The sequence below is a fragment of the Tachypleus tridentatus genome, chromosome 9 (assembly GCF_004210375.1).
Source record: "Tachypleus tridentatus isolate NWPU-2018 chromosome 9, ASM421037v1, whole genome shotgun sequence".
Classification (NCBI taxonomy): domain Eukaryota; kingdom Metazoa; phylum Arthropoda; class Merostomata; order Xiphosura; family Limulidae; genus Tachypleus; species Tachypleus tridentatus.
In genome coordinates this window covers 102,272,876-102,293,400 of record NC_134833.1, presented here as the reverse complement: position 1 = coordinate 102,293,400, position 20,525 = coordinate 102,272,876, and the positions used below count along the sequence as shown (strand labels likewise).

Below are 20,525 nucleotides of genomic sequence, written 5' to 3'. Positions count from 1 at the left end.
TAGGTTGAAGAAGATTTCTAGCTGCTGCTTGCAGCCTAGTGGAGAACATCTGTTAATTGGTACAGAGGGAGGAAATATTTATCTTCTTGATGTCAAGGCATTTGAAATGACAGATCATATCATTTATCAAGATGTTATTATGCAAAAGTGAGTGAAGTCATCAAATGTTGTAATCGATTCTTATAACATCAATGAAAAAAATTAGGTGTATGAACATTTTACACTCTTTGATACTGTTTTTGTTACTCTTCAAGTTATCAAATGCTCTTTTTATGTTTAGGTAATTGTGTATGATAAATACTCACCTCAAATGTTTTTTTGACATATCTGTATTTTCAAACTTAATTGGTGTTAATAATGATATATAAATCAGTGAAGAAAATGAGTGTGGTTTGAAATATGTTGTGTTTGTATGGTATTTCAATTGATTATATGCATACCATTCAAATCTAGAAAAGGCTATTGCTTAGCAACAGATTAAGTTGGAAAGTGAGCATGGCTTCTGTCAAAGGGGAGAATAAAATCTTTTACTTGGAATGTTGGAAGTTATTATGTGAAATTCATGATTACAATTTATCCATGTACATATAGGAACTCATCTGTTGTAGAAGAGGTGATGAGACAAAGGTAAATATAAAAAGGAAGAAACCAAAACTAAGATATTAACTGAATTCATGCTGCATAACAACAAAACTGAAGATTTTTATATCAAATGTTTTTGAAATAGAGGAATAATATATTGGATAATATAAAACATTGAATTATACTGTATTTTATAATTCTAGTTTCATTGAAATACATTAAAATAGTAAAGTGGTTTAACTCGATGACATTCAGTACCATTTTTAAATTTTGTTTCTTTACATGTTACTGCATTACATTTAAAATTTAAATAAGCCTATTTACTATCAATGTATATTAGAAGTACAGTATAATTTAAAGTTTTGTATCATTTCAGTTATTCTTTTATTTTGAAAGAAATCTCTGAAACAAGTAATTGAAACTTCAGTTTCCTATCACGTGATGCTTGTGCATTTGACACATCTCAGATTTGATTGCTTATGTTTGTGTTCAGTTTTGTCTCAGTACTTCTATGATATTCTAGATGAGCTTGTAACAAGTACAAGTTCAATGTCTAAACTTTAGTTTCAGTTTATATTGTTTAACATTCCAAGAAGGAGGTTATTTCTTCCTTTCTGGTAATCTGTTCCAAAGCAGCAGTCTTTCTCTAGACTTAAATGGCATGCTTATAACCAATAGTATGAGCATATTTTTCATTTACTTTCTCCAGACTAGTAGGAAACATAGGCAAAAAATTATTTTTTGAAATACAAGTGAACTGTCACTAAGTCTTTTTGTTTGAGATAAGTGTCCCTAGTGCTTGGCTATTTTTCTTGCCTCGTACATGTTAGTTTGATAGAAAGTTAAGTTGCATTTAGGTTTTACTTTTATCTTTTAGTTAATTATATTTTATTTATGTTTTTAAAATTTGTACTTGAAATGCAATGATTCTTCTATATTCTAAGCTTTTCCTCATTGAACAAGTTTATCCAAACCAGATGTAAACTGAATCTTTCTAGAAGCTAAACCATCTCTGCTAATGTTAACATTGTAGTACCCATGGGCACCTATTAATGTGTGTTCACTAAAGCAATAAAGATAAAATAAAACATTAAAATAAGCTATTCGTAAAGATATAAATACATGTAATTATGCATGACCCAAAAAAGATATTTTAGGACTATTCTACAAAGATGAGTACATATTTCTATTTCTTAATTTTAAACATTTCATTGCAATGTATGTTGATAATAGCTAGTTATTGATTTGGTAGAGAAAATGTATATATTTACCTTAAAAAAACAACTTGATATTCATTTGCCATGATCTAGAGATTATGCAAAGGAAATGTGAAACTGTAGGATAATAAATAGTATTTTTATACTTAAAAAATCACGTTGCAGGTGAACAGTTCAGTGTCTGATTGCAAATAACTACATTAGATAATGAATTATTAGAAATAGTTAAAATTCCAAATTAATTTTTTTTTTTTTAAACTACATACTTTGAGGAATGTTTTTGTCAGATTTCAAACAATCTCATCCAGTAATTTTATTTTTGGAATTAAATATGATGAGAATGATGTTACCTACTAACAATCTTCATTGCCAGTGATCATAGGTTTAACTAAATTTTGAATGTAATTCGACAACACTTTTTGTGGCATGCACACAAAAGAAAATAAAGTATACCACTGGCTAAAGGGTTAATCAAATGTAACATTGGTGAGTGATAAAAAGAAACAAAACAACATATTTTGAACAAAAACATTAACTTAGGGATGTTTAATAGAGTACTGTCAAGCTTCTGCTACCCCTGAGTGATTGAAACTGCAGCAAGGTATGTATTCTCTTTTGCGTAATCAAGATAAATAAAATTGGAAATTTTACTTATGGTAGTGATGTACCAAGTATGCTTGTATGGTCTGTGGAGATGGAAATGGTTGGCTTACTAAGCTTGCCTCTTGTTTTTTGTAAGGAAAAGAAATTTGCAAGTAAGATGACCATTTATTTCTTACTACAAGGCTCTAATTTATTCTTTGATTTATACTTCTACTACAGCAGATTAGCTTTACTGAATTCACAGCTTTTCAGACCTGTTTGGAAAAGTAAATCAAATTAATAAAATAGTTCTAATAGGGATGGAATGTAAACAGTTTGTTTCTGATGTATAGTCCTTTTACTGACAACTTTTTATGCAACATACTATCTCAATTATCTATTATTATTACGTGAACTAACTAGTTATTTGTTGGTGGATATCTTTTTCTTACTTGAGTTCACTGAATAATAATGGATAATTGATTGTTACAGTATGTTACATATTATCTGAACAACTGAAGTATTTGAGGTTATTAGTAGTGGTTAAAGGACTATACAATAGAATTAAACAAGTTAGTATCTTATAAGTGTAATTACCAAATTTGAACCACAGGACAATTGTTGACTTGCTCACTCTCTTTCTGTGGGCATCCTTTATTGTGCATGCCACAAGGTTTTTAGTGAGTTACATTCAAAATGTAATTAAACCAGTTTTTGTTCATTTTATACTAATTAGTATAGCATAAAATTGGAGCTAATAATCTATAATAGTATATAAGTTTTAAGTTCATAATTTTGGAAGGCAAAATATAAAGAAACCAACTAACCTGAATTTCACCTAGTGTGAGAATTGGGTCATTTTCTTTAGGCATCTTCTCTAATTTATTAAGCATACCTCCAGTAAGTGTGAATATTAATGTAAGTTACTCATTATAGTACTGTCATCACTCAAGCAAAGCATAATTTTCATAGCCTTTAGTATTGTTTGATAACAAAGTCATTAAATCTAAAAACAATTTTCTATTAGTTATAGTTACATTAGGTAAATTAAATGACAGTATAATGAAAGATATTTTCACAAGGCACACATGCAAGTAGGTTATGGGTAATGTAATTTGATAATGTAACGTGAGCTGCACATTCTTCAAGTACTTACAACTAATAATGACACAAATAGTAGTCAGACAGCAAAGGGTAATAAAATTATAAATATAAATAGATGCAGAATATATAAACTCTAACTCAAGCACCTCTGAAATGTGGACCTATCCTCTTCAGGGGCAAACTGAGAATGGTGGTGTAATCAAGTGATATGTAAAAGTAGTTGAGTGGTGTCATGGAGGTCATCCAGTTTTCCAGTAAATGTTCAGTGTATTTTTTTAATGTACTATTGTTAATGTCTCATTTTAAGTGCAATGTAGTCAACAACAAGAGTTATGTAAAAAAATGTTAGGGATATTTTGGTTTAGAATTGACAAAATAATTGTGTGTGTGTGTATAAAATTAGTGTTTAAGTAAAATAAAGATGACACCTGGAGACTGATTGATAAAGGGTTGTTAAGTTAATTATTTTATACAAACAGGTGTGGAAAGTTATTTTAAATAAATAGTTTTAGAAAAGTTAAGGTTCACATTACAGGCAATTCTGGAGCAAAAATATCCCTACCACATTTTTACATAATTCACTTGTCACTGGTTACATTGTACTTAAAATTACACAACAGTGCGTGGAAAAATATGTTGAACATTTACTGGAAAACCGAATAACCTTTATGACATTATTCACCTCCTTTTATCCCACTCATTTGGTTATATCACCATTCCAAGTTTGCCTCTAAAGAAGAAATGTCCACTTTTTGAAAGCTCTTGGGCAATAGGGTTTTTATCATTTGTATCAAGGCTTATTCACTCTACATGTTTGTTTGACATCGCAAGTATAAATAGATGTATACTGTTGCTATTTGAGGTCATTCCAGGTATAACAAAAAGAGTAATTTAGATTCTTTGGTTATGAGTTCAATCAAAGTGACCAAACTTGTATAGAGTTAGGGTAAATAAAATAACTGGTAAAGTGTAAAATATTACCAGAAAAACTTATTCTAAATATATTTAGGTTTCAGATTACAGAAGTTAATTTTATTAGGTGAAGGAAAATGTTTTTAATCTCAATGGAAAAAATCTCTTTGCACTCATACTTGTCATAAATGACTATATATATCCACAGACAAATCTTTATTAAAAATACTTCACTACAAAATCTGATTTTCTGTATGTATAAGACATGTAATGTCTACTGAAGATACACTTGCTATATTAAAAGGTGGTAGTATTGAAACTATAACAAGTACCAAATGATTTTGTGGGTGGTCAAGTTGACTGACTCCATGTTGAGAGTTTATAACAGTATGACTGATGGTTTTAAAGTGTTACTTCTGTAGCTGTTATCAGCAATTTATACAATCCCTGATGTATCTGCAGTGGTGTTTTGTTTTATAGGTTAATGCACAGAGATGTCATTTGACATTGTTAAAGCTTTGTCGTATGATAATCATCTGAATGTGTTGTAATACATGTATGGTTATAAAAGTACAAAATATATAACCAACACATCATTCACTTGATTGCATATCAAATTTATTTTAACAATTAATCTTTGAGACAAAATCTTCAAGTATATAGTAAAAAAAAAAAACTTTATATTTGATTAGTTTTGAACAAAAAAAGTACACAGTTGTAGTGGTGCATCACATCAGTGCTTTATCCAGTAAGTTTTCTGTGATATGTCTAACACAAAATCTGCCTAAAAACTGTTGAAGTATTTTGTGAAGTATGCCGATAAGCTGGTATTATAAGACAGTAGTTACAAAATCTTTAATATCCACCAGCTTCTTCTCAGCACTAGTGAAGCTGTTGTTTAATTATATTTAGTGTTCCCGATGATTATAAAGTTAATCCTGGAGCAGTAGAAGCAATAGCTGAACATCCATCCAACCCAGATCATGTATTAATAGGCTATAACCGTGGACTGATGGTTTTGTGGGACAAAAAGAACCAGACTGCAGATAAAACATATATTGGCAGCCAGGTATTAAAATTTATAACCATTGAAATTTAGTGATAAGCATCTTACTTTGAACTTCTTTCTTGTTTAAAATTTAAATTTTTAAGGCTTTACTTTTTTTAATATACTGTAATTTATTTTTCAAAATGTTTGTCATGTGGAAACATTTGCTCTGATTATAAAGTGGCCTGTGGCAAAACATATTTTTTTTAAAGTAATATCCTTAACAATTTCTTTTCAGTCTGATATTTCCTATTAACTAAATATTGAAATATACATACGTGTGTGTGTGTGTGTGTAAAGGTTTTATCTTTTCATTGGAAATTTGAAAATAAGGTTAATAAACTAAGGCAAAGTTTCAATATTTATGACTTTATTTGGAATTTTTGTTAATACTTAATTTTGCTTATTGTACATATATAGTTTTGGTTTTGTTAAGCAACAGTCATAACCATGTATAATTGAATGGTTAAGAAACTTTAATTTTTATCTTTTAGTTAAATAGGATGTTTCATTTAGTTGACTTGTTATACTTAAAATAGCAACTGGAGTCAGTTTCCTGGTACAGGGATGGCAAACGGTTTATGAGTTCTCACAATGATGGGAGCTACATTGTGTGGAGTACTGCAGATGCTTCCAAACCTGCAGAAAACCCAAAAACTCCTTATGGTAAGAATCTGTTTTTGATTTTGTTAAAGCTAACTACTATATATTATTGAAGTGATGGTCTTTCATTGATACTAAAATTTAGTGTCATTCTGGAAGTATAATATGAAGTTTTTAGATTTTTTTCTGGAAGTTTTTAAGTAGTGTTGGAAATGATTCACTTTATCAGTTGACATTTATAACAAAATCCATGCAACCATTTATATGTACAGTCCTTGAAGTATTATAATAATATATCTAATTTTAATGCAATAGGTAGACTTTTCTTTTTAATTTACATTTACTTGTTGAACAAATACAGTTTTATAACATTTCAGTCAAATCTGATTTATTTCGATGTTGATTTTAGTTTCCAGTAAAGTTCATGAAAAACATTCTAAAGGTATATAGAAAGTTCTTGAGCAGTTCAGTATGAACCATTATCTACTGTTTTGTGTCTTGGTTTTAAAGTGAGAATGCTAAAAAACATTTTTCTTATCAGGTCCATTTCCTTGTAAAAGTATGAACAAAGTGTTGTGGCATTCTGTGAAAGGAGGGTAAGTACTTGTTTATTTTATCTTTTCTAGGCTGGTTGAATCTTTCACTTTCAAAATGAAACTACTAAATTTAGTTTATTTCAACAGTTTTTCCTAAAATATTATGTAATTTGTATTGTCAGTTAGCAATGTTAATGTAATTTGCCAAAAAAGAATTGAAGAAAGTAATGTTGAAACTTGCATATCTCAGCTCCAAGGTAATCCATCACTTATGCTGGGATTATCCTTGTTGTTATCATACTGTCACTAAGATTTTTGAGAAACATTGTTTTACCATTTTTATAACAAAAAAATTGGTCTTTCTTTTATATTTTTGTAAGTTTCAAGAGTCATTTGTTTACCTCGTATGATGATAATTAGGAGTAAACTTAGTTGTGATGTTCACTAGGCTGTAAAAAGATGAAAAATTAGGAAACAGGAACTGGTTAATTTCTCACCAATTGTAATTTTTTCTAGTTTGAACTTAAAATTTGTTCTTTTAAATTTATTAAAAACTTTCTATATACTTCCTGCAGAAACTTTGTAGATTACCCATTTCCATTTAAATAAACAAAAGTTCAGTGACCTACCTTAGTTACATTTTAAGTACTGGGAGCAGCTGAGAATAGTTTTAATAAAGACATCAGTTATACCAGTAGGTAGAATATTAACTCAGGGGGCTTGTGTGTTAATAAAGTTTCTTTACCTCAGGGAGGACTTTATCATATTTTCTGGAGGAATGCCAAGAGCAAGTTATGGGGATCGGCACACTGTGACAGTCATGAAAGGAGAGAATCATCAAGTTCTGGACTTTACTTCTAAAGTTATTGATTTTGTTGCAATTACTGACAATTCTTCTGATGCTGGTACATTGAAAATCTTCATTTTGAAATTTTTGCATTCTTTATTCTAGAAAAACAGTTGTCACTTTTACCTCTGAAGAAGAAAAAATACTTACTTTCATATGTAGAGGAAGAATGTATATGAATGAGCTTACTTGTATTGTTCATGCTAAAACTGGAAATACATGTTTTCTTAACATGTTTCTTCAGTCCTGTTTTTGGTGTAGATGAAAGGATTATTACAGTTGTATAAAGTCTTGTTGCTTAATGTAAATATATTTTTCTGATATAAAAGATCTTTTACCAAGTAAAATGCACAAGATTCTACAGTGAATTGTTGACAAACATTGTTTTAAAGATAAATGTGAAGGTTTTATAAATTGCTGTCATTTGTACAGTTCACATTGGCCTATTGTGCACATTAAAAGAAAAACACACCTAAATATATAACTGGTAACTAATTGTACATTTAAGTAATTAAAGGTATGTTTATTATGTATTTACATGTTAAAACTTTCAAAAGTTTTATAACTAGGTGTGAGTAACACTAAAAGGTATATATTTTACCATGCTCATCTTTATTCATAAATTTGAAGTGGATTTTTATATATTTTTTTTTTTTTTTTGCTGTGTTGTGATCTTAATTTTCATTAAATCAAACTACCAAAAAATATCAAAATTAAAAATTAATATACCAAATAATGTAGCTTTAAAACAAAAAATTTACCTGTTGATTTGGTATTTTTCTTTGCAACTACTAAAAAGATTTAAACACTTTGAAATAATTATAGCTGTGATAATTTTAAGTTATAAATAGTATAGCATAATGTTATATATATATATATATTTTTTTTTTTCAAAGTGAGTATGTAGTATTTTTTTATCCATTTACCTTTAATAGTTCTTTTAGTTATTTCAAACACATTTTTCAGAATTTGACAACCCTGGATCATTACTGGTCCTTGTGGAAGAAGAACTTATTGCAGTTGATTTGGAAACAGAGGGATGGCCAGCATTCCGTCAGCCTTATCTTGCAAGTCTTCATTCTTCAGCAATAACCTGTACCCAACATTGCAGCCAAGTACCACAGGATTTATGGGACAAAATTGTAGCTGCTGGCAATAAACAAATTGAAAACCATTACTCCTCCAATGTGAGACTGATAGTTTAATATAGTTAAAAAAAAAAATCATATCTGATTCATGTTGAACTTAATCATTTTGAATGATTATTAAGAAAAAAAAATAAAACTTTTGTTTGTTTTTAGTTGGCAAGAAGAACTTGTGGTATTGTTATTCACAAAACATGACTGTATTTTTATATAATTTGTCCATGAATAATTTTTTCTTAAATACTCTAATGTGGTAATGTTTAAATTTGTGTTTCTAAGGTCCATTATAGTTTGAAAAAAGGATGGAAGTGTAGGCACTGATGATTCAAGACAAATAGGTCATAGGAATGTAAAAAGAGAATTGCAGATTGAAGCTGTTGTTTCATGGTGGTGAAATATAAATATAAATGTAGGATTTGAAAAATGTATCATGTTACAGTGCATATTTGATATGGTTTGATATTTTCTAAATGGCAATTATCCTTTAGATTATTCTTTGCTTTTCTATGCTTTGTTTGAAAATAAACTATTTTTATGACTTTAGGATTGGCCAATCACTGGTGGTAAAAATCTTGCAGAGTCACCAACTGTGAGAGAGTTAATACTTACTGGACATGAAGATGGTACAATAAGATTCTGGGATGCTTCTGGTGTGTGTCTAAAACATATGTACACTTTAAGCACCTCCAGTCTTTTTGAAGGTGAAGAACATGAGCATTCACCCACAGAAGAAGGAGAGGAATGGCCCCCTTTTCGTAAAGTAAGTTTAATTTGGTGTTGATTTTTTTAAAATGTGACCTCCCTTTCTCTATTTCAAAGTAACTTTAGAATTGTTTTAATATATAAGCCTTTGTCGTACTTATAAGAAGCTGATATTTGGTTTTAAGCACGTGTAAAATGAAGTGATAAATGTATAGTGATAGCACATGAACAACATTTCAGAAGCTAACAGAATTATGTAAAGAAACTACAACATATGTTTGGAATAATATGATAGAATAACATTTTATACATGTGGCTATGAATATTCCAGTTAACCATTTTAAATGAAATTAAAGTTGGGTTGCTTTAAGAATGTAATACAACAGAAAGTAAGTTTTGTATTGGAGTGCTCTGTATATTTATGTATCAGATTAAAAAGAATAATGTTATGTTATATCTATTAAATAATTTAAGGGAACAAAAATATGGATTTTAAATTTACTAATAGTGAATTTCCTCTTCACATGTTCTGCTGATTGGTGGCTAACCTGTAGATTTCCAACATTCCTGAAGGGAAGGTAACAATCAGTTTTTATGGTTTCCAGCAGTAACTGGATGTGCATTTAAAATTCCCTACCCCTCTTTTTTCACCTTTTGCTGCAACATAAAGTTCTTATGGTTGGGCTTAGTGGCTGAAAATAACCTGAGTAAAGCATATGTTGCAGATGCAACTTACATGTTAAATAAAAGTGAAAACAAAGTTTTTTTTTTTTTTTGTGTGTGTGGCAGGGCTTGAAATTTGCTTTTTCCTCTCTGAGGAGTTTGATACAATTAAGTTTCATTAACCAAGAATCATTTAATGAAAAACAGAACTTTAAAAAAAAAAATCATAATGCAAAAAATGTGGTCAACTTTACTGCATTTCATATGGGTGTTGCTGAACACTATTCATGGTAATATTCAAAGAAAATAGTAACTTTTTCAGCATTTAAACCATTTTGACTGTAACTTAAGGGTTTTAATGATTCAATGTGTAATACATTTGTTAATTGCTGTTTTAGAAAATTTAAAACCTGTTTTGCTAAATTTTATTTGGTTGTGGTTCCATACCTTTTGATTATAAAATCTGTATCAACAACTTGATTACAAAAATGTAAAAAAGTACCATTTGTTTTACAAACATTCTATACAAAATGAATGATTTCATATTTTTTGTAAGTTATTTACACTAGGTTGTTTGTTATAGGAAAGACTTATTCATCAGTGACAGGTCACTAAATGTTTCACTGGTAACAAGTCATTGTTACTTATCTGATACTCGTCCACTCTTTAAGTTAACATATACACATCTTATGAGAATAAGAACAGGTATATAGGAATAATGAAGCTGATTCATTTCACTTGGCATCCTTACTTGTTTTAGCAGAAATTCAGAAGTTACAGAAATATTTCCATTTGTTTAACATTTATATTTAAATATTTTCTACAGTGTAGTTTTTAATATAAAATATATATTGAAGTTGTGCAATCTTAAATAAGATTAAATATAGTATCTAAAAACAGCACTAAAATAAATTGCATTTTATATTTCCAATGTTTCACAAGACATACAGGCTAATAAGTTAAACTTTATGTGAAAAAAAGTAGAGAGAATATGTACCAACAGACTGGAAATGTCCATATCCTATTTCCTGTTTGGGTGCCTCTTTGTAGGTATAGTCTAGGCATGCAATCATCAGTTTTTGTCGGTGTTTACTTTGACACATCAGACCTTTCGTTGTCTGTGAGACTAATTGGTGGCTTTAGTCTCTGTAGGTCAGCTTGCTTTCTCAAACATTCTGTTTGGTGTTTATTGGTTAATGAAAATGCTTCATACTGATTATTGTATCTGGCAGAAGCATAGGAATAATATGGTGCAGTATTGGAATGGTATAAAAACAAGTATTAATTGATGCTATGGTAAAAGAAAGCCTTTTGTTGTTTTTTGTACATTTTTAGTTTCTCAGCTTTGTGTTTTTATTAGCTTATAAAAAAACTTGGTTTTAACTCTTTGGTCTGAATTTACATAATTTTCATGTGCTTTTCTGTACATATTTATCTGTTTCAGGTTATTCAGTACAGTTAAGCACTATTGGTGTTTTGCATGTTTACAGAAAATAGACATTTGGACTGTATATTTCACATGTTATTGCTTTATAGTTTGAATTGAAATATGTTGTAAGGAAAGTAAATTTCATGTTAATACGAATATCTTAACTCTGACTTTATAATAGCACTCCATTATTTAATACCTTTGTTTATTATATCATACTTTCTAATTCACTTTATTTCTTACTCTATCATCTGTAAGGAACTTCATTTTCAACCTAAAACATTTTGAGCTAAATTTTTGCTCATCCAATTTTGTTTTTTATTCTTGCATGTTTGAACAGTTATAAAATTATCTTGATAAATATTTCTAACCTTTAAAAAATTTCTTAAGATGAGAGGAGATAATGTTTCAGCATCATATCTAAATTATAAAAGTCTTGTAATTTCTATGCCAAGTAAATTTATATAATACTTTTGGTTTGAATCTGCTTTATTAAATCAAATAGTCACTGTTTTTGTTTATTTGGTTTTTTCTTATTACCATAGAATCAAAACATGTTGATTCAAATGCAAGAGCAGTTCTTTTGAAATGGAGTTGACGTAAGATAAAAATGTAACCATTTATATAAAACACAAGTGCACTAATGTTACAAGTTTTTTAATATTCAAAATAGCTCACATACTTAATTTGTTGTTAAAAGAATTCTCTGGCAAAATATACTCAAATGTACAGTCACATTAAAATGTTTTATTTAAAAATAAAGGAGAAAAATATGTTGTTTAAATAATAGTGTAGCAGTGAATTTCAAGCCCTATTGTTTTCAAAAGATGAAGCCTTTTTTATCTGCCAAAGCTTGCTTGAAATATGTATAATCAGGTGTTTTTCATTATATCTGTAGTAAAGATGCACTAGTAATGTATTTTTGAGTTACATTGTTAATATTGTCATGGTGTGCCACATTGAAAATTGTTGTTGCTTGATGTTTGTCTGTGTATTAATTTTTTTTAAAGCTTTTTTTTTAAATTTGTGCAACTGCATTTATGCTGCATGTCTGAAAAACTTTACAGCAAAAATATGCTGGCTTTCTAGAAAAAGTCAAAATTTCCACTTATACTTGAAATGGTAACTGCTTGTTAATATATTGAAGTAACTGACACTTGATTATTAACTATTTCATCTTTGAATGCAGTGTTGAACCTAGTATCTCAGAGGTACTTTAAAAATGTATTTCAGCTTTTGTGAATTTTTTTAGTAACATGTTAATGGCTGTAAAGGTTTGGATTGTATTTGGTGCTACTCAACATTTATCAGAGGGTCAGTGGTGTCAATGATATAGTGATACTTCAGCAAACAGAAAAGATGAGAGGCCCTTATTTTATATTATAGCTTGTCATTATTGGTAATTTTAGTTTTTAATTTTAAGAAATTATAATTTGAAAAAAGCTGCATTTAACATACCATGTACTGCAAAATAATTGATATTTAGTGTTTAATATTTACTTTTAAATTAAGAAATCAACTAATGCATAATAATAATATTGAAAATATAATTACAGTTTGACACCAAATATACTGAGGGAAATTCATTACTCAGTATTTTAATAAAATTTTTAATATAAATCTGCAAATATGATGTACCCTTTGACCCAGGACCTTAGAATTAACAGTAGCAAGAGGGTTTGTTAAGCTAAAGCAAATTATTTAAGTGTATAAAAATGAAAAGTAGTTTAGTACAGTTACATGAAGTCTTTATGATTCTTCAGACAGATATAATTGAAGGAAAAGAAAGGTGGGTAAACTTAATTTTAGAAAAGCAAGTTAAATATTTTGAAATTGTGGAATTAAGTTAAAACACATTTAAGTTAATTAATCAGTTTCAACCAAAAATAATGAGGATATTAAATTGGACAAGAAAAAGGTTTGAGGGTAGATAGGAAAAATATGTAGGTCATAAAGGATTGTAATTTTAAAGTACATTTTCTTAGTGCAGTTACATATTTATCTTTGCTTTGGTTGTAGATGAAATATCATTGGCAAATTCATTTCTGCCTTGAGGTACCTCGAAGTAGTTGCTTCAGTCGTCTTGTTTTATGCCTGAGCACACTGTTTTCACCAGCTTGAAATTTATTTTATCTGTCAGTTTTTATTGGTTTTTAAATATCAAATAAGTGAACTGTACTAGATCACCATTCCAGCACTTATTTATGGTAACTGCAACACGGTCTTGGAACGTTTTTGGAAACTTACTGACAGTAAATAAAAAATATTTTTGCAATATTCTGATATTTGATATTTAACCATGAAACGGAATGAAATGAGTGTTTTTGATAGTTTATTGTTTATGGGTGCATGCATAATTTTTTACAGGTATGATTTATTTACATTTCTCTTTGAGCTCAGTAAACACTGAATGTAAAAGGAGCAAATAAATAATTAATCCTGTTGTTAAATGAACTTGCACACTGCTGTAGAGGCACTTGGTTGTTTTTTTCTCTGATACATCCTAAGTATTTTGGGTGTTAATATGATCAGCTGATTTAGTTATGTGATTGCAGTGATAGATAAAATATTGAAAAATGTCTTCCAAACTGGTCAGAAATTGTAGTTTTCATTGTTGCTATTCTTAAATCATTTGTATAATTTTAGTTTTTATTTCACTTACATATTGTCTCAAGTTTTCATTCTGGCCATTTTAATTAACTTAAACACAATTGGTACAAATGTTTTTAATAATTTTTAACTATTGTTGAAATGTGCTCCCCGCTAGTACAGCAGTAAGGATACGGATTTACGACTCTAAAATCAGGGATTTGATTCCCCTCGGTGGGCTCAGCAGATAGCCTGATGTGGCTTTGCTATGAGAAAAAAAACCAAAAAAACACACACACACACACACTGTTGAAATGATGTAATTCTTTCCTGCGCTTCTTTTGTTAGGACTTTAACACTGGATGCAGATTTCGGAAACTATTTACATGAAGGAGCAAAAAATATGTGAAAGTAGTTTTGTGTAATGTACAAAATAACCACTGATTATCACTGTTATATCAATTTCTTAATAATTTTGACTTTATTTAGATATTCTGTATGTCAGTCAAGAGTATAGTATAGAAAAGTTGACATTTATGAACAGTTTTTAAGATTTTTTTTTTACTGAGGTAAATATATTATGAAATAGTAAAGTCAAACTTCTAATTTTGGTGAAGTTATGACAAGCTTTATTTTATAAGCTAACTTTGGTAAGTATAAATTATTAATACATACAAAAAAAAATAAAGATACCCTATAACCTGAGCATTTTCAATAGTTTTCCTTTCTTCAGGAGCAAACTGCTTGTACTTGATACTTAACAAACACCAAAACAAGCCCAGTATCACTGAAACAGTTACCAATTCCAGTTTTCACTTATTGCCAGATATGAGTGATTTTCTATATAATATGAACATATAAAGGCATCATTTCGCGTATATGAAACCTCAAGGAAAGCTACATTTAGGTTACTTTTATAGTTTAGCTACAGTAGTTTACTTTGATGTGCAAACTATATAAACTATTCAGTTGTGTTTACTGGTCTATTTTATATATATATATAAATGTGTTTGTGTGTATAATACAGGTTGGAAATTTTGACCCATATAGTGATGACCCACGTCTTGCAGTTAAAAAGATCATTCTGTGTGCCCTAAGTGGAATTCTGGTTGTAGCAGGCACTGCTGGGCAAATAATTGTACTTGAAATAAAAGAGGAAGTCACAGAAAAGGAAATTGAGGTAAGAGATACCCTGTAGTATTGTTAAATCTTGGTTAAGGTAATTCATCTTCATTGACCTATAGTTTTTAATACTCTTGAGAAGCATTTGTTTATAAAGTAGTTTGAGTAAATAGTTACAAGGTAGCTTGTATGATAAAAATATCATTAGAAATACAAAGTCTATAACAACACTAAAAGCTTACTGACAACTATATAATTTAGAATCTTGGGTAGGAAGTTAAGTTTGCAAATTTTTATTTCATTATGATTTAAACAAGAATATTACTGTTTCAGAATGTATTGAATTTTTCTACACATAATATGGAAAGCCAAAATAGTACTAATTTAAGTCTTGCACCTCAGTACAATCATTGTTTCTTATCTGTGATGGCATTTCCATCTCAGATATTCAGAAGTCATATGCTAACAACCTCAACATATAATAAAAGCTATTTTTTTGTTTTTTTAACATATAAGCCAGTTGGCTTTCAGTTCAGTTGATATTGGTGTAGAGATCAGAACAGAGAAATAACAGTTTAACTTTATGTTGCCAGTAAAAAGATGTTAGTGAACAACTTGCACCACAGTTCCAGTCTTGGTATTTTAACTCTTGAATTTACCTTCAAATTGATTGAGCTTTTATCTGGTTTTGCATGTCAGAAAATAAAGATGTACGTCAGCAAGTTTTTAAAAAAATAAAAAGATGTTGGTAGGGGCCACCTTAGTTGATTCAATAAATATAATATCTCAAAAGTAGAAAAGATGGAAGTTTCTTATTTGATATTTTAGTTTGTTGTTGGTAATTTGAGTTTCTGATTTGTAAGAAACTATAGACTTTGTATTTGGATATCACAAACATCTAATTTGAATTAAAGCTGCATTGAACATATCACATGACATGCAAAAATGTTTTTAGGGTTTTTTTTAGTAATTATTTTAAGTTAAAAATTAACTAATATATAATACTAAAATTTGAATTATCTACAAATTGCTGCAAAACCTAGACACATTCATAAAATAGTTGTTCAACAAAATTTTGAATGTAAATCTACGAACATTTATGATATGCTCTTTGACACCTGACCATAGGAAGACCATTGAGATAGGGTTAAAAATTTAGATGTTGTACTTGTTGACAGTTTTAGTTCTTTTCATATTATTTTAGTTTTTTTTATGCGTGCACACACACACACACACACACACACTTTTTCTTACATTAAAATTCAAAAGTACATCTTCAGATCATAAAATATCACTATAACTGTAATTCTGTTAACTCAGTAATAACAATAAACACCAAGTAGAAATACTTACTAAAAGAAGGGAAAGAAAGAAAAAGCATTTTTCTGGAAAATGCATAAAAGGAAATGCACGTTTTCTGGAAAATTTTATTTGCACCAGCTCTAAGATATCCTAAATAAATTTCAAACTTTTTATCTGTTAATTTTTCTACTCCGAACTCTGTTCATGAATTTGATTGATCTCATAATCTCAAAAAACAAAAATTGAAATAAATGTAAATTACTTTTTTTACTTTCAAAAAGGATTTCAAATTGTAACAAAAACTACATTTGTTTTTCCTAAATAGTTTTAAACTTGTAGCATTTATTTATACTTAGATTTTTTTTAATGCCTTTTGAATTGTATCTAACTACAATTCTCAGCATAAGTTGTAAACAGCTTTGCTCATATATATATGCAGTTCATGTTATGCTATTGAATTACGCTGCTGACAGGTGTACTTTGTGAAAAAATTTTGTGATATTGTTATTTATTTAATATAACCTCAATTAACACAAGTGTCCTGTTTTTACATTTTAGTTACTTTTATAATAATAAAGAACATGCATGACAGACAAGAAATCAAGTACTTACCTATGTCTTTTTGCTGTCAATAACATTTAACCCTACTTTTTTATACTAACACTACAAATGCACTAAATAATAAGTAATTAATGCACCAGAAAACACAGAATAGTAACTATCATAATTTTTCTGTCTTCCTAACTGCGACAAGAGCCACTACAAATTGATCTAAGCTGGTTGATGTGTTATACATTGGAGACAAGCTTGAACTGAAGTGAAAGTGACAATTCTTTGTATAGAAAACAGCATAATATAATGTTATTTTGTAGATGAAAATACTAGCTTCCTATTGGTTATTAATAATTTAAGATTGAAGAGTGGGATGAAGAGTCTTGAATTTCTGTATGAGGCTGTGTAACCAAATAGATTGAAGACTAAAAATTCTGCTTTACTTGAGTGATTATGACATTATAATGAATAATTTGCATTAAATTTCATACTTCTTGGAAGTGTGGTAAATAAATTAGAGAAGATAGGATGCCTAGAGAGAAAATGTCACAATTCATACACTTGGGGAAAACCAGGAGTTTTTAAAAATATTGCTTTAAAAAATTAAAAACTCCATGCATGTTATAATATAGGTTAGTAACTATATTTTTAAGCTATAGTTATTGTTTTACCATAAAAGAAAGTAGGTTAATTAAAGTTTAGATGTAACTTACTAAAACCTTGTTATGTGTGCAGAAAAAAGGTGTGTGTGAAGAGAGTTGAAAGTTTGTAAGAAGCTTGCTGCATCAGAGTTAAGGTTTACAGTTTGTAAAGTAAAAAATATGTAAAAGTTTTAAAATAACAGAGGGTATAGAACTCGGTAGTTAAAATGTACAACAGAAGTAAATATTTTTAATTTCCTAAAAATAAGAGTAATTGACTTCATAAAAATGTTTTATTTACAGAAGCATTTGAACTGTTAGGAAGTTCTTTGCAACTTTCAAGATGTTTCATTTGTGTGTGTTACATTGGTGTAAAACAAATTTGTACAATAAGCATGTAAAATGGAAAGTTCATTACAGAGTTAACAGTATATGTGTTTTTCTAGCACTTTTCAATGTGGGATCAATTTTTGGAGAGAGGTCCTTTGATTTTTTCATACTTGTATTATAATTTTTAATACAGATAGGAGCTGTAAAACAGAGTAAGTAGAGTAAGTGTATTTTTTTACAAATTGTTATTTAACTACCCTTGGAATCTTGAAGCCATGAAATAGTTCAAGAATGCATAAAAAATAAAATGTTTAGTTATGAAATTGGAAGTTGTAGTATGGTTTTGAATGAATATACTTATTACTGAGATTTGTTAACCAATTTCATGTTTCTCATGTTACTTTGTATAGCTCTCCAGTTTTTAAGAACTTTTTCATGTATTGTTATAAATGGTTACTGAAAAAAAATAAACTTTACAGGTGGTACTAAGTGACTTGTTTTAGACAAAGGTTTCATGATAACCTGTCCTTTGAAATTAGCTCTGGATTATAAATACATTTATGTTCTAATCTTTATAATTTTAGTAATTATTTGAACAATTAGAGCTTTTTGTTTTCATTTAGGTATCTCAAGTAAATATTGTAGGGGACCGAGATAATTTTATTTGGAAAGGTCATGACCAATTAAACATCAAGAATGGGGAGCAAATATTACAGCCTGGCTTTCAGCATATAGTTGTTGTGCAGCTGAGTCCTCCTGCAGGGGTGACAGCTCTTACTTTGCACTCAGAATGGGGACTGTAAGTTATCTGTTTTGTTTTTTTTCTAGCTAATTTATAGAACTTGAAAGGTTGATATAGTGTCATTGAGAAATACTGTGTTAACCTTTGGTAAATATACTGTTTGTATTAAACCAAGCAAGGGCATTGGAATAGTAATTTTAAATCGATTCTTGTGCATTGGTGCAAATATTTTGTCATGTAACCATGGGGATATAATAGTATAACTGTGAAAGTGATTAATGTATACTCTTCAAAAAAAGAAACGCAAAAGGGATATTTTTGTTATTTTAAAGAGAAATATATGTAATAACATTACAAGCTCAGAGTATGTGATGTTACATGTGTTAAGGCACCGATTGTCAGACCAAAATTACAATAAAAGTTGTGCACTTTGAAAATGGAGGAAAACATCGGATTTTTTGCCAAAACGCATTCATGTCCAATAAATTTGTTTGAGAGATCTGCATGTTCTGCAAGTGCAACATGTGCAAAATCCCTATAAAAGTGACAGGTTCTCAAATGACCTCATTACCACCAATAAAATTAATAAATAAATTATCCTTTTTTTTCCTGTAATGACTGCACATTGTAACAAAAGTTTTCTCTAAATAGCATAACACATAACAGTGTATATCCATTTATTTATACTTAGTTTTATTGTTTTATTGCCCCTTAAACTGCATCTAACTAATAATTCTCCCACATAAGTTATAAATCACTTGATAAATATGCATTTCACATTATTGTATTAAATTATACAATGTGTGAGCTGCTTGTAATATTCCCTGAAAAGATTATTTTTATTATCATACCTAACCTTACCTTATCTTGCTTAAAAGCTTCTATATTTTATGTTGTAGTTAGTTTTATAGTAATAAATAATATACATGAATAATAGAGTACATATCTGAGTCTTTTTTTTGTTTTCAACTGTCAGTGAAACTTAAGCCTACTTTTTTTTATAATAATGATAGTACTATGCTAAATTCTTTTTTTAGTTAAATAATACACCTAAGAACAATGAATAATAGTACTTAAAATGCAGTCAATGTTCTTTTAATTATTATAAATTTTCTGGCTCTGATTATGTGATGAGAACCATTAAAAAAGTAGCTTAGCTTGTCAGTCTGTTTTCTGAATGAATAAATTTTGAACTGTAAGTGAAACACATTTCTTTGTACAGAAAATATAAGATTTCCACTTGATAGATGAAGACTTTGGCTTTTTATTGATTAAAGATAATATAGAATTAAAAGTAAGACAAAACTGTTAACAGATCCTGAGAGGATGTGATGGGTGGCTGTGGCAAAGAGGTGTCTGATCTTCTGTTTAATGGTTCTGTAACCAAACAGAATTGAAAGTTATGACAATTTTATAGTGGGTAATTTACATTAAATTTCATACTTGTTGGAGGAATGATGAATAAAATATAGGATGCCTGCAGGAAATGTCACCTTTCTCACACTGGGGGATATTTGCTTCTTAATATGGCCTTATAAAATTAAAACCTTAGAACTAAAATACTATCAAAATAATGATTATTAGTTACTATTTATTGCTATATTGATTGATATAACAAAAATATTTTAATCAAAATTGTAATGTAAGTCACTGAAACCTCATAACATGCAGTAAATGATGCTTGAGCAAAGAGGGTTTAATAGTTATTGAGATATCAGATAACAATAATGAAATGGAAATATGAATATTATGTAGGGGTACAATGGTATAATGTATCTATTACAGATGAGAAAAAATAAAATTATATTTGAAAAGTATGTGTAATAAGATTAGAACATAACTTGGGTAATTCCATAAGATCAGTGGGCTCATAGGTT

General features: G+C 28.9%; 1 protein-coding gene across 4 annotated transcripts in view; it reads left to right on the top strand.

Moving 5' to 3' along the window:
- LOC143225910 (lethal(2) giant larvae protein homolog 1-like) overlaps nt 1–20,525 on the top strand; it is a 71,219-nt gene that overhangs the window by 27,169 nt on the left and 23,525 nt on the right. For all 4 annotated transcript variants that reach the window (XM_076456110.1, XM_076456108.1, XM_076456106.1 and 1 more), the window contains exons 6-14: nt 4–147; nt 5,310–5,466; nt 5,985–6,111; nt 6,590–6,644; nt 7,335–7,489; nt 8,398–8,618; nt 9,121–9,336; nt 14,987–15,139; nt 18,530–18,705. In XM_076456110.1, the coding sequence (XP_076312225.1) occupies nt 4–147; nt 5,310–5,466; nt 5,985–6,111; nt 6,590–6,644; nt 7,335–7,489; nt 8,398–8,618; nt 9,121–9,336; nt 14,987–15,139; nt 18,530–18,705 (1,404 nt within the window). The remainder of the gene's footprint in view (nt 1–3; nt 148–5,309; nt 5,467–5,984; nt 6,112–6,589; nt 6,645–7,334; nt 7,490–8,397; nt 8,619–9,120; nt 9,337–14,986; nt 15,140–18,529; nt 18,706–20,525) is intronic.